This window comes from Onychomys torridus, chromosome 8 (genome assembly GCF_903995425.1).
Source record: "Onychomys torridus chromosome 8, mOncTor1.1, whole genome shotgun sequence".
NCBI classification, from domain to species: Eukaryota; Metazoa; Chordata; class Mammalia; order Rodentia; family Cricetidae; genus Onychomys; species Onychomys torridus.
Window position 1 is genome coordinate 102,959,419 of NC_050450.1, and position 15,950 is coordinate 102,975,368.

At 46.8% G+C, this 15,950-nt stretch overlaps 1 protein-coding gene across 2 annotated transcripts in view; it reads left to right on the top strand.

The window, feature by feature from the left end:
* Positions 1-15,950, top strand: part of Rab37 (RAB37, member RAS oncogene family) — a 66,427-nt gene that overhangs the window by 42,081 nt on the left and 8,396 nt on the right. For both annotated transcript variants that reach the window (XM_036196038.1, XM_036196040.1), the window contains exon 2: positions 8,744-8,854. In XM_036196038.1, coding sequence (XP_036051931.1) covers positions 8,744-8,854 — 111 coding nt within the window. The remainder of the gene's footprint in view (positions 1-8,743; positions 8,855-15,950) is intronic.

Genomic DNA, 15,950 nt, shown 5'->3' on the forward strand with positions numbered 1-15,950 from the left:
AGACTCACTCACCACTATTGATTAAACAGGTCTCTGACCAGGGCATGGCACAGAGATAGACATCCTCTGCAACATGTAGGGGAGTGCCTTTCAGGGACGTGATGCACAGGCTGGGGGCACCCTGAAAATCAAGGGGCAGGTTCATGGAGGCTTCAGGAGATATTTTTCCTTTTGGGGCAGAGGAAGAAAAAAAAAAAAAAACCAGAGCTATCTGTCAGGGGCCTATGGCCAGACCTTCTGATCCTGGCCCTCTCAGACTGGCCTATCCAAGATGGGGGTGGGTGTTTGAATCAAGAACACAACATCCAGGAGGTTGTGAGTGATAAGGAGATTGCCCCTTAAACAAAGACCTCTCTGGGTCCTGAGAGAGTCAGGATATTCAGGGGCCTCCTGTCCTCAAAGACCCATTAGAGGCTCCAGACCTGGCTTGGTTATTGATTTCGGCATAACTCAGTTACTTCCATATCCCCATTGGTGAAGCAGGGAATTGAAGCTATTCATGGTGGTACATGCCTGAGGATCAGGAGTTCAAGGCCAGCCTCAACTACATAGTAAGTTCCAGGCTAGACATGAGTTCCTATAGAACAGACAATTGAAGATTCTCCCTGCCCTAAAGCCTTATGTTTACAAAATGTGCATTAATACACACACACACACACACACACACACTTTGTGTGTAATATTGTTTGTGGAGGAAGCTGTGTATATACGTGTATTGTCTGTATGTGATATGTAACGATATGTTATGTGTACATGTGTCTATCTGGGTGTATGTGTCTATGTATTCTTGTGCATCTGTGTGCTATCCATAGGGGTCTCCTGGTTATAAGGACAAATGGTTGCCCTCTTGATCCCTTTGGACTTGAAAACTACATACGATCTTTTGGAATCACCCCATTCCAGACTGAAAGGACAACTCCTTAGTAGAGGAGAGTTTGCCATTAGCACAAGGTCCAGATGGCACCCCTCCCACTCCAGAAGTTCCACAAGAAGTGTACTGCAGGGGCAGCCAGGCGGCTCAGTGAGTGAAGGCCCTTGCTACCAAGCCTGAGGACCTGAGTTCAATTCCTAAGACCCACATGGTAGCAGGAGACAGGCTGATTCCTGCAGACTATCTTATGACCTACACACACACACACACACACACACACACACACACACACACACACACATGTGCTCTGGCACACACACTGCCCCAGTCCCTCCCACAATGCACCAAACAAACAAACAAATAAACATAAATAACTTTAAAAGAAAAGGTGTACTATGAAAGCTAACAGCCAAAGACTAAGCCAGGTACGAACAGATGCTGGAGAGATAGCTGAGCACTTAAAACCGCTTACTGCTCTTGCAGAGGACCCAGGTTCAGTTCCCAGCACCTACAGAAGGTAGCTCACAGCTGTGTGGAGCAACTGGAGGGAATCTCATGCCCTCTGCTAGACTTCATGGGCACCTGCACTCACAGGCATATACACATATACAAAATTAAAAATAGGAGCTAGAGGAATGGGTCAGCAGTTAAAAGGGCATAGTGCTCTTGCAGAAGACCTGAGTTTGGGTCCCAGTACCCATTTCAGACAGCTCACAATCATCTGTTGCTCCAGCCCCAGGGGATCTGATGCACTCTTCTAGCCTTCACAGACACACACATGTGGCAGTCACACATATACACACTCACAAAAATTATAGTAATAATTTTTTTAACTGGTAGAATTGAAAATTACCCACAGAATCAAATCTCTCGGTGACAAGAAGTGACTGTCAGCCACACTTTCTTGAACTTGCTCCCTAAACGCTGATCTGCCATCACGGCTGAGGTTCGCTACCCTCCTGCTCCTCTTCTCTGCTGCACTTAGTAGGGCTTCTGGAGCCTTGTCCTGTAGTCAGTGAAGCTGGACTGTCACACCCCTAGCTGGATGGGCTCCTTTCAAGACCTCATGCCAAATTTAGCATTCATAATTTAGAAACCCTTCTTCAGAGGGGCCCAGCATTGCATCAGCTTCAGGCCTGAAGTGGATCTATAGTGATTCACATCCTCTTACCTCAGAGCTTTTCTCTCTAAAGAGAGAGTCTGTTTCCCCTTGAACATACAGCAGACTCATGACCTGTTTCGCCTACTCTGATACAGCAGAAGTGGGGTGTGCGGGGGCCCCAGCTTAGGGCCTCCATGTTTCCTCCTACACTTCCTGCTTCTGCCAGGAGCCCACTGGCCTGCTGGGTGGGCCCCAGAGACAAACAGAGAAGATCTGAGACGCCCAGGTTATCAGCCAGCAGACCCTAGACATACCAGGGAGCCTAGCAGAGGGCAGGATGGTCACCCTGACCAAGTTCTGACACAAATTGTGCCCTTGAGTTTGGAGTAGTTCACTGCAACGTTATAGTGCTGGGAGAGAGAAGCTAAGAGCCCCTGGAAGCAAGACCTGCCCTTCTGCTCTACAGCTCTGGCTGTCCCCGGCTCCTCTGCACTCTTCTGTCTCCCTCACAGCACGTGCGCACAGCTCCTCCTGACTTCCTTCCCTGCAGATCCCACCTCACTCCTTAATGCTCTTCAGATCCCAGCCAGCCCTGGAACTGTGGAGCTCTTGTGGCTTCTGATTAAAAATAGTACCTTTGCCTAGACGACTCAAGTTTAAGAGCACAGACTGAACAACCATCTGTAACTCTGGTTCCAGGTGATTTAACGCCCTCTTCTGGCTCCTACATGCAGCTGCACACATGTGCACAACCCGCAAACAGATACGCATATACGTGTAATTAAAAATAAAATAAAAACTGCAAAATAATATATTTGTCTAACTTTGTGTAAAGTAACACACACTCATTTTAGGAAATAGAGAAGACAGCAAGAAGGACAAATTTAATTTGCACCTAATCTCGGCACCACGAGAGATCACTTTTAATATTGAAGTTTATATTTCACTCATCTAATCTCTTGCAGACAGAAATGAATGGCCTGTCCCAGAAATCAGATGGGCACACTGATGTAAAGCTCACACCACCCAACATGCTATTGTCTGTTGTGAGAAAAACTGTCGTATGCAACAAGAATCATCATAAGGGGAAATGCTGACTGGCTTTGACACTCTAAGGCCTGTGGACTGTGCTACATGATGGAAATGATGCCTGGCCCTGAGATGCTTTATATAGCACCTAAGTATTGGCCCTAGCCATACGTCTATCCTGCCATGATGGACGCTTATCCCTCTGGAACCACAAGCCCAAATAAACCCCCCTTCTGTGAGTCACTTTGGTCCTGATGCTTTATCACAGCCATAGAAGAGTAATTAATACACACAGCAAGTACTTTTGTCCACCGAATCATCTACTGTGCATACTCTAGGGTTTGTTTCCCTACTACCTACTTGATGAGTTATTTGTTCTAATGAATGTTACTGTGAAGCCCCTTTATCACATACATCTTGGTGTATATACTTCTGCAAAGAGAGCCAAAAGAATTTGCATCGGTAACTTTGATATTGTCAATTGCTCTCCAAAAGTTTGCCTGCTCCCACTATGAAAGCCCTCTCCCTAAACATGAGCCAGAGTCAACCATTCTCAAACTACTGTACATCATGTTGTCTGCCAGACTCCTCTAGCGCTACACAAACAGTATTTAGCTAGCTTTTCATTATTGCACTTAAAATGCCTGAATAATGTAAGGGAAGAAGGAATTGCTCTGACTCATGGTTTGGAAAAGTTGAGTCCAAGGCCATTTGGTCACATGTGCTTGGGCACAACATCAAGTGGTGGGAACATGGAACAGAGGTGTTCTGATCACCACATGGCCACCCAGGAAGCAGAGTCTGGGGAATACCAGAATCCCCCTGGTTTTCTCCAACTTCCCTTCCATTCCATCTGGGCTCTAACCCTGGGATGTGCCACACACATTCGGAGTGGCCCTTCCCAGCTCAGTTAATCCTCTCTGGAAATGCCCTCACAGGCACACCCAGATGTGTCCTTTAGAAATCCCTGAATGTCTCACTTCAGTCAATTTGACAGTAAGGATTAAACTTCATACCAGAGTTTGTTCTAAGAAACTGGCTTCTATGATTGTGGGGTCTGGTTAGTCCGAAGTCCAAAACCATGAAAGCCTTCAAAGCCTGGACATTCTCAGGTGGGAGCGGAGGCTGCAGGTGTGTGTGTGTGTGTGTGTGTGTGTGTGTGTGTGTGTGTGTGTGTCACAGTACAATCCCCTCAGACTCTGATTCACTATATGGCTCCAGTTTGGCCTCTAACCTGCAATCCTCCTGTGCCAGCCTTCTGAGGGCTGGCATTAGCAGTGTGCACCATCACACCTAGTCCAATAGGCTACAGTCTTGAAGTAAAATGTCTTTTTCCCCAAGGAAACCAGCTTCGCTTTTTAAAGTATTTTAATTACGCAGCTGAAGACCACCCAAAGTGTCAGACTGTAAGTCAACCGTACGTAAGTGAGGGCCACATCAAAACTCCTCCACTGCAGCCCTACAGGTGAAAGGCTGCCACTCTACCACTGAGCCACAGCCCCAAGCCCAGATGAATTGATCTTGGTGGCTTCAGAACTTCTTGTCTAGCTAAGAAGATCATTTAAAGCCACCTTAGGAGCAAAGAGGGCCACCCATCACCTAGTTTCTCAATATTGCTGCTGAATTACGGAGTCCAGGAGAGCAGCACAGGGTTGGTCGGGGGCCCAGGGAGGCCTCCACTGCACTGGGATTTACTGGCTCAGGAACTTGCAAAAAGGCTATTGCTCACTCTGTCACTGAGGATGACTCTTAGTGTTACATGTCTGGGGGAAATGGTCATTGGTCAAATAGGCTTTGTCATACAAATACTGCAGAAACCCTCAGTTCCCCATTTTGTCTTGACACTCAGGAAGGTAAAACTAAATGTAATGCTTGAATGCAGGGGTGGTTCTGACTCTGAGTCCATCTCTTCTCCCCCGCCCCCTTTTCCTCTGTGCCCTGTGACCTTTCTCAGACACTATCTTTAAGCGCCCTTTGGCACATGTAGGCCTGTTATAAACTACCTCAAATCCCCTTTATGAACAGTAGACACACAAAGGCACACACAATAAAATGGCTTAAGAAAAGCAGGGGTGGAGAGATGGCTCAGAGGTTAAGAGCACTGGCTGCTCTTCCAGAGGTCCTGAGTTCAATTCCCAGCAACCACATGGTGGCTCACAACCATCTATAATGAGATCTGATGCTCTCTTCTGGCAGAACACTGTACATAATAAATAAATAAATCTTAAAAAGAAAGAAAGAAAAGCAACCCAGCCAGGCATGGTGGTGCACACCTGCAACTCCGGAGCTTAGACAGCGGAGGAAGAAAGATCAGGAATTGAAAGCCATCTGAGATACGTGTGAAACTTTCTCAAAGCAGAGGAGGAGGAAGAGGGGAGGAAATGCAGACAGTGACAGAGGTTTGGGTCCAACCAGGGTTCATTAGCATTTTTTTTCATTATTTAGGGTAGTGTGTGTGTATGAGCATGACGTGTGTGTGTGTGTGTGTGTGTGTGTGTGTGTGTGTGTGTGTGTCAGAGAGGGGGGGGTGTTCAGGCACACATGCGGCACATGCGGAAATCAGAGGAGAGTGAGTCAGCTCTCTTTCCACCTTTTCATGGGTTCCAAGGATCAACTTGTTTTCTCAGATTTGCAAGGCAAACACTTCACCCACTCAGCCATCTTGCTGGTCCAACTTCATTAACTTAATTAACACATTTTTAAAAATTAATTTTTCTAGAAGAGAGAAATTGCAGTAAAAGCTTTGGACAGCAGGACAGTGGTGGTGCACACCTTTGATCCCAGCACTTGGGAGGCAGAGGCAGGCGAATCTCTGTGAGTTCGAGGCCAGCCTGGTCTACAGAGTGATTTCCAGGACAGGCTCCAAAGCTACACAGAGAAACCCTGTCTCAAAAAACCAAAAAATAAATTTGGACAATAAGGGCGGAAGAGATGGCTCAGCTGATTAAGGGGTCTGCAGCCAACACCCTGAGTTCAACCCCAGGGAACAACACAGTGGAAGAAGGCAGCACCTACCATGCACACAACCACTGCATGTGCAGGCACACACACACATAGACAATAAAGGTAATAACTTTTTAATCTAGACAATAGACAGGTCTAAGGAAGGTTGTGGATTTAAAGGAAAACAGTCAACAAGAGCTCTCTATGATTGCTCAGATTAAAAACAAAACTTAACAACCAGGCCAGAAACCAAACAGGAAGGATCAGCATGTCTGTCACCCCAGCACTCAGGATGGAGCCAGGAGAACCCCTAAAAGCTTGGGCTACATAATGAGTTGTAGGACAGAGCTACATAAGGAGACACTTAAAAAAAAACCAAAAAACAAAACAAACAAACAAAAAAAAAAACCCCTAGGAACCTCTCAGCCCAACTGTCAATATATTGTTTTTAGAATTTATTTCTTTTCTTTTATTTTATTTTATGTGTATGAGTATTTTATCTGCATGTTTATATGTGCAGGACATGCTTGCCTAGTGCCCACAGAGATCAGAAAAGGGCATCAGATTCTCTGGAACTAGAGTTGTGGATGGTTGTGAGCTGCCATGTTGGATGCTGAGAAGCAAAACTGGGTCCTCTGCAAGGGTAATAAGTATTCTTAGTTGCTGAGCAAGGTCTCCAGCCCCACCAATAGATTCTTGGTGGTAAAAAGACCTACTGAGAGCAGGCCCTGCCCGAAGCCTGAGTTCAGTTAGGTCTGAAGAGCTGAACTCACAAAGTCTGCAAAGGTCAACGAATCACAGTGAGTGAAGAAAGACCCAGGGGCTTCTTCACCCTGTGAAGCAAAAGGGGCAAGGATTGTGTCTGCCATGTCCTCTAGGAAGAGAACCGGGGCATGCAGTCTCCCCTAGACTATTCTCTCTAGGAAGTATGTCTTGAAGCCTGGGGAAGTTCAATGTGAGATGCAAATTAACAAAGCCACTATTCATAACAAATAAATGGTGCTCTTCAAACCAGGAGGAAATAAAAGCCCATCTGAATCTCATTTGGGAGGTAGAGGCTGAAGAGCCTCAGTCAGGAGACGTCCAAAGTCAACATCACACGGACAATGTCCTGTTGAACCCACTCTGATGCTGATTCTCTCCCATCAGTCAGAACCCCAAAACAGCTGGGGTGCGTGGATCTGAGGCTTTGGCAGTCTCTCTGCTGTTGTGTCTTTATGAATGCAGATAAGAGTTTGCCTCTCTAAAGCCTTCCAATGACCTCCAGTGATTGTCTTTAGAAAGTGGCTGCTGTCCACCTAGAAATCAAGGCCTTTGTCTTCCCATCCACCACCACCCCCCATTCCTGCTCCTAGAGTCCTCTGGGCACAGTCTCATAGTTCATGCATAGTTCTGTCATGTGCTCTGTGATTCCTTTGGAAACATTTCACCTAAATTTCCAGGCTGGTTCTCACTCTGCTTCCTCTCAGACCGACCTCCCAGGGGAGAGTGACCTTTGTCCTGTTTCCTAAAGTCCTCCTCTCTCTAGGATACTGTCCTCGCCAAGGGTTTGGTCCAGGACCAGCTGTGAACTATTACCAAGGCTTGCCCTACACATCCTGACCTTGCTTTCCACACCTGGGTCCTTTTGGACTAGCACACACGGGAAATCCATCACATTATCTGACCTTCCAAGGAGCAGACGCCAGAACAAAATGTGCAAAGATTTTATTGAGGGAAACACCTATATGGCAAATGAGGTTGGAGCCAGGGAAACGTCGGGCTCTGATTCAGGTCGGAATTCCAAGGGTAGTGGTCCTCAAGCTCAAGTCAGCTGTTAGAGGAGTCTAGTATCCCCAGGAACAGGTCAGACATAATGTCCCTGCCACGTTCTGCCTTAGCCTCAGAATTGTCCATGGGCCATGTGACCCCAGTGCAAACACAGCAATGATGGAGCTCAGAGCAGAGCAGCATGCCAACCATGTCAGAGAAGTCTGGGGATGGGAGGGAATCCATATGGTATGTTCTTATGGTTATCTCAGGTATTCATGAACTTAGTTTGGCATGGTTTCCCTCTATACCCTGAGGGCCCCCCCCCCCTTTTTTCCCCCTGAGACAGGGTTTCTCTGTGTAGCTTTGGAGCCTGTCCTAGAACTCGCTCTATAGACCAGTCTGGCCTCAAACTCACAGAGATCCACCTGCCTCTGCCTCCCGAGTGCTGGGATTAAAGGTGTGTGCCACCATGGCCCAGCTACCCTGAGCCTTTTTCAGTGACTTCAATAAAAAATCAAGAAAAGATAAAGAGATTTTTTTTTTTTTGTGTGTGTGTGTGTGTGTGTGTGTGTGTGTGTGTGTGTGTGTACTCTAGATCTAAGTGTCTGTACAGTGGGTATGTGTTTATCTGTGGAGTTTTGTTACTGGGGGTGGGTCACATGCCACAGTTTGTGGAGAAGTCAAAGGACATCTTGCCTAGAGTCTGTCTATCCTTCTACCAAGTAGGTATCAGGGATTGAATTATTGAATCCAGGTTGTTGTCAAGTTTGGTGACAGTCATCTTTACCTGGTGAGCCTATCTGTGAGCTTTTATATTTGTACACATATTTCTATGTCTGTGTTTGTGTATTATATATCTGTCTATCTCTGTGTAAGTCTGTATAGATGTATGTGTCCGTATTTTTCTATTTGTATGTACTCGTGTGTGTGTGTGTGTGTGTGTGTGTGTGTGTGTGTGTGTGTGTGTGTGTTCAGAAAGAATCACCTCCTACAGTCACAACTAATCTACCCAGAGCCCTCACCCCATCTCTGTTGCTGCTTTTCAGACCATCCTGGTGGGTGACAGTGGCGTCGGGAAGACATCTCTACTCGTTCAGTTCGACCAGGGCAAGTTCATCCCTGGCTCCTTCTCAGCGACTGTGGGCATAGGATTCACAGTAAGTACTCCCTGGCTCTGCCATCTCTGGAGGCCCTGTATGTGTGTCAGCGTGCCAGCCAGAAACAGGCAGGTGCCTATATGAGACCATTAGAAGGATCTGAGTAAACAAATTATTTCCAGAGATGCAGGCAAGTTGATGAGGACTGGAGAGGGTTGGACTTTGGCATGGTGGTGTGGAGGCTCCATTTTACTTTGAGTCTAAAGACTAACAAAACAAGTGTATCTGGGTGTGGATACTCAGGTCAACCCAAGGCTGCAAAGATTCTGGAAGGGTAAGAAATGACACATGACAATACAGAATGTGCAAACTTGCCTGGCCACGTGGGTTGGGAGTCAGCAGGCAAGGGCTGAGTCTGGTTTTTAGCTCTCGGTGTCTCCTGGGACACAGCACTAGGGTGTGAGTGGGTAGGTGGGTATCTAATTAGAAAGTGGGGTCAGGCCCCTTCCCTCACCATTCTCCACAGTCTAGTAACCCTGCTTTGCCATATACCCTCATGTGATTGACCAGCCCCCACATTTATTTACCCCAGGGACTCTTGAGGAATGAGAGATAGAGACTTAGTTAGAAATGAAGAGGAGAGAGAAACAGAGAAAACACCAGATAGACTCGGGTGGGCCTGGATCCTTATCCACCAGCCCAGAACTTTATTCCAATGGTCTATTTATAACAATGACAAGGGGTGGAGCAAAAGACCTCCCCCTCAATAGTTACAGTCAAGTGTAGACCCTTAAAAACACCTGATACTCAGGTCCGTGGTCCAATCAATCTCTCAAGAAGTCCTGCTGGGTACATCCACTAGAAAACTTTGTGGGCTACAACACCCTCACCTCCCTGACTTTCCCACACCTGCAGGTACCCTCTGATCCCCTTGAGTTCTTGGAAAGGTCTTCCATATGGCTTTGCCCCTTTCTCATGCTGTTGGGTCTCTGAAATCCTAGTATCTCAGAGACAGGGAGAGGAGGTGTCATGTCTTGGGTACTGTGGGGGTTTGAAAACCTCTAGACAAACCAAAGCACAGGGCCTCTGAGGTCACATTTGAGGCTATGACACACTATGCTATACTGATGAAGAGAGAGAGAAGGAAATCCAGAAATGGGCTTTCCCCAGAGGTCAGAGGGAGGAAGGCAAGAGTCCATACTGGACATAGACATAGGTGACTTCAGGAGGTGAATAGGAGTGGAGAGCTGCCCAGCCTGTGAACTGTCTGAACTGGAACCTGTCTGGAAACATCCCCACCCAAGTGCTCTCAAAATTAGGGTGAGGCAGAACAAGGTAGGGCTGAATCCCAGATGGCCAAGGGCATCTGGACAATCCCTGAGGCCTCGGATCAGCCTGTCTGGAAATAAGATGGACATCTCTGTGCCAGGGATAGCCTACTTCACCCAATGTCACAACTCCCTCACAGTCACAGCCATCTTTTTTTTTTTTTTAAACCTATCCTTGCACCTGACTTGGAGAACAAAGAGTAAGTGATCCTGGGTCTGAAAATTCTGGTGCACATCCAAACAAGTCATGGGGGGATCATCTCTGAACTTGGCACATCCGAACAAGTCACAGGGGATCATCTCTGAACTTGGCTACTAGTCTGGCAAGGAATTTAAGGCAAATCTATGAGTGAGAAGAAAGGATTTAGTCAGACTGAGAAATCCAAGCTCCCTAGCCAGGATGAGAAGTCTCCAGTTGACCTTGGGCTGGCCTTGCACTTCCTCAACCAAGGCCGGCATCCAGAGTATTGACAGGTTGAATGAAGCTTGAGCCTGAAGACCCTTGGGTCGAGGGTGGGACCTTGAACTACAAACAAGCACAACCATGCTCCACAGCTGGGACCTAAAGCCAGGGAAAGTCTTACTAGGGACTGCGGGCAGGATAACCACATGTGACAGTAACCACATGTGACAGTAACCACACAGAGGAAGTATGATGCAGTCCAGCCATAGCTTGATTGTGACCATGTGTATTCCCCTTATTACTACTCTGTTTAGTGTTAGGGACCTTCCACTCCTTCCTGGTTCATCCCCTGCCCAAAACAGCTGGATCTTTGCACCACAGCTATTCTCCCACATCCTGCTAGGCAAGGATGCTGGAAGGACATTGGGTGTCCTCCAAATACTGGTCCCTAGAGATATTGGTTATAAAACCCTTGTTTACTGACCTATCATGCAGTAAGATATTTTTAATTATTATTATTTTCTATATATATGGCTATTCATGCCTAATGCCCATGGAGACCTGTAGCTGGATCTACAGAGACCAGAAGAAGGCACTTGATCCCCTGAAACTATCTATAGTTACAGACAGCTGTGTGCGGCCAAGTGGGTTCTGGGAATCAAACCCAGGTCTTCTGGAAGAGCCAACAGTGTCCTTAACCACTGAGCCATCTCAAGCCACAACTGTGAGAATTTGTTTTAGCACATAGAGTAATTTGCAAGTGCCCTGGGTCGGGGCTTGGACCCCAGTGTAGTGACAACTGGAGCAGAAGAGGCCACCAGGCTCTTGCTGGCCCTGCTTAGGAGGCTGAATGCTGCCTGGGCATCAAGAGAAGAGGACACAGAATGAAATGGCCCTCACTGAGAAAATTCCAGGTCTGTGGCCTTTCAGGCATGGAGCTGACACCTCTCAAGTCCTGGTATCCCCCAAATTCTCTATCACAAGCCCTGCCACACTGGCTGCAGAGTCCTGTTGCTGGGTTTCCTGGAGTGCTAACATCAACAGGATTCACAGTGATATTAATCAGACTCTCTGTCTTTTTTTAGTGTTCTGATGTAAAACACTAGACTTCTTTTAAATGGCACCATCTCTTCAGGAGCCCTACTTTTGTTACCCCTGTTTAGCACATGCTTTTATAGCCAAACTGCAGGTTTTTCAAGACTTTCTGTCCATCTTCTTGCTCTTGAGTCACCATAAACCCGGCTATAAGCAGCTGGCAAGAACTATGCCAGAGCCTGAATGTCGAACTACCTTAATACTTCCTCCACTGGGTTAACTAGCCCTCTACTTTAAACTCAGTCCTCAACCAAGTCTGAGAACCCAGGTAAAATGTTTTAAAAAGTTCTTAGCAAAATCGTAACATGAATGGCATATAGTCCAATACATCCTCCCCCCAAAATTCTCATTCCCATCTAAAACCTCATGAATACCATCTTTATTGTCCACATTTTTGTCGTCATTTTGGCCTTTCAAGCACCCATCACAATCACCTATTGAGGTCAGTGTATAGCACTCTAGGGCCTTTGCTAGTCCATGTGTCCAAACTCTTCCAGATTCTTCCTGCATACTGGTTCCAAAGGCAAGGACCCTCACAGTTAGATTAGTCACAGCAGCATCCCCACTCCTGGAACCAATTTTATGTTTTAGACTTTTTATCAACTTAGTTTTTAAAAGCTGCCATTAACAACTTGAGGAAAGGTTTCTCTTGGCTCACAATTCCAGAGCTTCTTTTGTGGTCCTTGGCCCTGTTGATGCTGGACGCATAATGAGACAGAACATCAGAGCTACTCACCTCATGGCAGGCAGGAACCAGGGAGAGAGATCAAGTATAACTTAAAAGTATAAACCTGTAACCTACTTTCTCCAGCTAGGACTAGGTTCTTAAAAATTCTACCATGTCCCAAAATAACGCCACTGGCTGGGGACCAGGTATTTCCTAAAGAGAAACTTATACAAGGACATTTTGTATTCAAACCATAAAACATTAACCTTTCTAATCAACCCCTGCCCCACTGCAGGACAGATCTTCCTTGTTACAGCTTGTCTTTGTTTTTCCCAGACTCTCCAGTTTTATCTAAACAATATTGTAAAATTTATCTCTAAAACCTTCCTCTCTCCATCTCCTATCATCTCACTCTTGCCTATTAAAGTCTAAACCCTTCATCTTCTGGTCAAAGTAGCACACAATTGAGGTGAATGGTTCCCAAAACCTGCGGAGGCTGTTTGGGTAGGATCAGGATAGGGCAAGAGTCAGCACTTTGACACGATCTGGGAACTGTGCTGTGGGTGATTTATGCACCACAGTTTGCAAAAACTGAGTGTCAACCTTGTTGCTCCAGCCTCTACCCTCTTCTCCCCTCAACATCTGGCCCCTGCAGTCACTGTGCTATGTGGTCAGCCCACCTGCATATCTGCGAGGAACACCAGTGTTCCTCTAAATAGAGGAGGGTGCCTATCAAGAAGGCTGTGTGGTCAGGCAGTGGTGGCGCACACCTTTAATCCCAGCACTCAGGAGGCAGAGCCAGGTGGATCTCTGTGAGTTCGAGGCCAGCCTGGTCTACAGAGTGAGTTCCAGGAAAAAGGCACAAAGCTACACAGAGAAACCCTGTCTTGAAAAAAAAAAAAAAAAAAGCTGTATGAGTGTGTGGGCTGTGACCTATAACACAGTAGGGCAGGGCTTCTGATTGAATGGTAATGCAGAGTGTATGTGCATTTCACATCTGGGGAGGGGCATGAGAGAAGTTGGATAATTTATATTGTTTTATATTTGAGGGTGATTTGGGGGATCTGGAAAGGATGTGAGATGTCTTAGTTAGGGTTTTTATTGCTGTGAAGAGACACCATGACCACAGCAACCCTTATAAAGGAAACATTTAATTGAGGTGGCTTACATTTTCAAAGGTTTAGTCCATTATCATTATGGCGGGGAGCATGGCAGCATGCAGGCAGACATGGTGCTGGAGAATTCTACATCTTGATCCAAAGGCAACAGGAAGTGATCTGTATCACCAGGCATGGCTTAAGCATATGAGACCTGGAAGGCCACCTCCACAGTGACACACTTCCCCCAGCAAGACCACACCTACTCCAACAAGGCCACACCTCCCAATAGTGACTGCACAACTCCCTTTGGGGGCCTTTTTTTTTTTTTTTTTTCCAAAATACCACATGAGATATGTAGTCAATTTGTGAGCATTGATGCATCCTATGTGTTCTTAGTGTGATGCAAATTATGTTTGTGGTTTCCATGTAGTAACAGAGATGCATCCGTTTGGAGTGAAGTGATATATGTGTCTGGGAGTAGAGTGACACATTGTATGCTTGTGCTATGACAGGAGATATTCATTATAATGTTACATGATATGTGATATAGTGTGCTTGTGATATGAAGTTTGTATGTTAAGGGATGATGTGAGGTGTGCATATGAGGGATGTCTGGGCTGCAGTGTTGCTGTCACAGAGTGTGATTGTGGTGTGACATGAGGTGTGATCCGCTATGGGAGATACATAGGCTGCCAGGGCATGTACACAGTATCAGAGCAAAAGTCAGAAAGCCTGGGTGTTGTGTTCTGGATCATTCCCTCTCCTGAGGGCCATAGCTAATGAGCCCCTGCCCTTTAGTGAGCCCTTCTTCTACACAGCCCCACTCTGAAAGTCCTTATGGCCCCTCTTGTTTCTGACTTACTCAGGACTATCCTTGAACACACCACAGGATGTTAAGTATCTCAGGGGACAATGCATGACTTATTCATACTTCACTGCTTGCAAGCTGCAGACCTGGGAACCATAACCCAGAGGTCCCAACAAGCATTGCCCAGAAAAGGGACTGCACTCTCCCAGTTCTCTGTAAGAATGCTTCTGTCTCTGCTGTCTCTCAAGATGCCCGATCTGCTTCCTGCCAAACCTACCCTTCTAAAAAGAGTGTAACCCATGACCTGCTTCCTCCAGTTAAGCCCGACCCCTGAAGCCTCTGCCTCCTCCCAAAATAATATGGAGCCAACAATACAAACCAAAGTTCCAAACCAAGGTGTCAGCAGGCTCACATCAGCATTCTCCCTTCTGCTTCCCAGTTTTGGTTAGCCCCAGGCATCCTCCATGTTTCTGTCTTCACAGACTGCCTTCTCCCTGCTTGCTTTATGTCTTTCCTAAGAACACCAGTCACACTGTATTAGGGACTTGTCTCTGTTACTTTTCCTCTTGCTGCAATAAACTACGCTGGTGCGATTTATTAGGAAAGTAAGTCTGGGGGTGATAGTCCATCATGGCAGGGAAGCCTAGCAGCAGGGGCTTGAAGAGGCAGCTGGTAACATTGCAGCTGCAGACAAGCAGCAGAAAGCAATGAGTGTTCATGCTCAGCTGGCTTCCTCCTCTTGGCTGGGTCTGCCCACCTCAACTGACCTAATCAAGATAATCCCACGCCTTTAATCTCAGCACTCAGGAGGCAGAGGCAGGCGGTTCTCAGAGTTTGAGGCCAGCCTGGTCTACAAAGTGAGTTCCAGGACAGCAAGGACTAAAGAGAGAAATCCTGTCTTGAACCCCCCAAAAAATAAAATAAAATTAATAATCATCATCATCATCATCATCATCATCATCATCATCATCATCCCTTATAGGTGTGTCCAAAGACCCATCTCCCCTGTGATTCTGGGGCCTGCCAAGTTCATGGTCGATATTAACAAGCACAGGGCCCCTATTCCAGTATGACCCAATTGTAACTTACATTCCTAATGTCCTTGTTACCAAGGAAGGTCACATTCTGGGGTACCAATGCCTGGGGCTTCAGCGGATCTCTTGGGGGACAAACGTAACCTATAACATTAGTCTCCAGTGGAAGGTGAGCAAGGGGCAGGCCAGTTCTCCTCTCCAATTCTCTCCCCGACAAAGTCACCTCCATCCATGCTCTGAACTCTTCTATCAGCTTCCATGAAACAGTTCCTGCTGATGCACACAGCCAAGTCTAGAGTCACCCAAAAGCAAGCCTTGACCTTGCCCTTCACTGCCATCACCTGAAAAGTTTAGGGGTCCACTCCCCTTTCTATACTCCTCACCCAGTCCCCCCATCCAGTTCCCTTCTATAAGACATTGGGATGGGGGTGGTTGACCCACAAGCTACTGAACTCTGGTATGGGCAACCCCAGATTCTCCACATCCTCTGTCATCGGGAACTCAGGGCTCCCGGGCTGTACTGGAAACTGCTCAAAAACGACCCACAAAAATTCATGTGGCACCCACTTGGTGGCCAGGCCTGGGCCTCACCTGAATAAGGCTAGCCCTACCTCCCCCCCCCCCCCCCCCGTGGAAAGGAAGGCTGCAAAAGCCCACCTTTGAGAGCGTTCCCATGGTGGGATATTTGTCAAGGAGAAATGAGAGATGATACACCACAGAG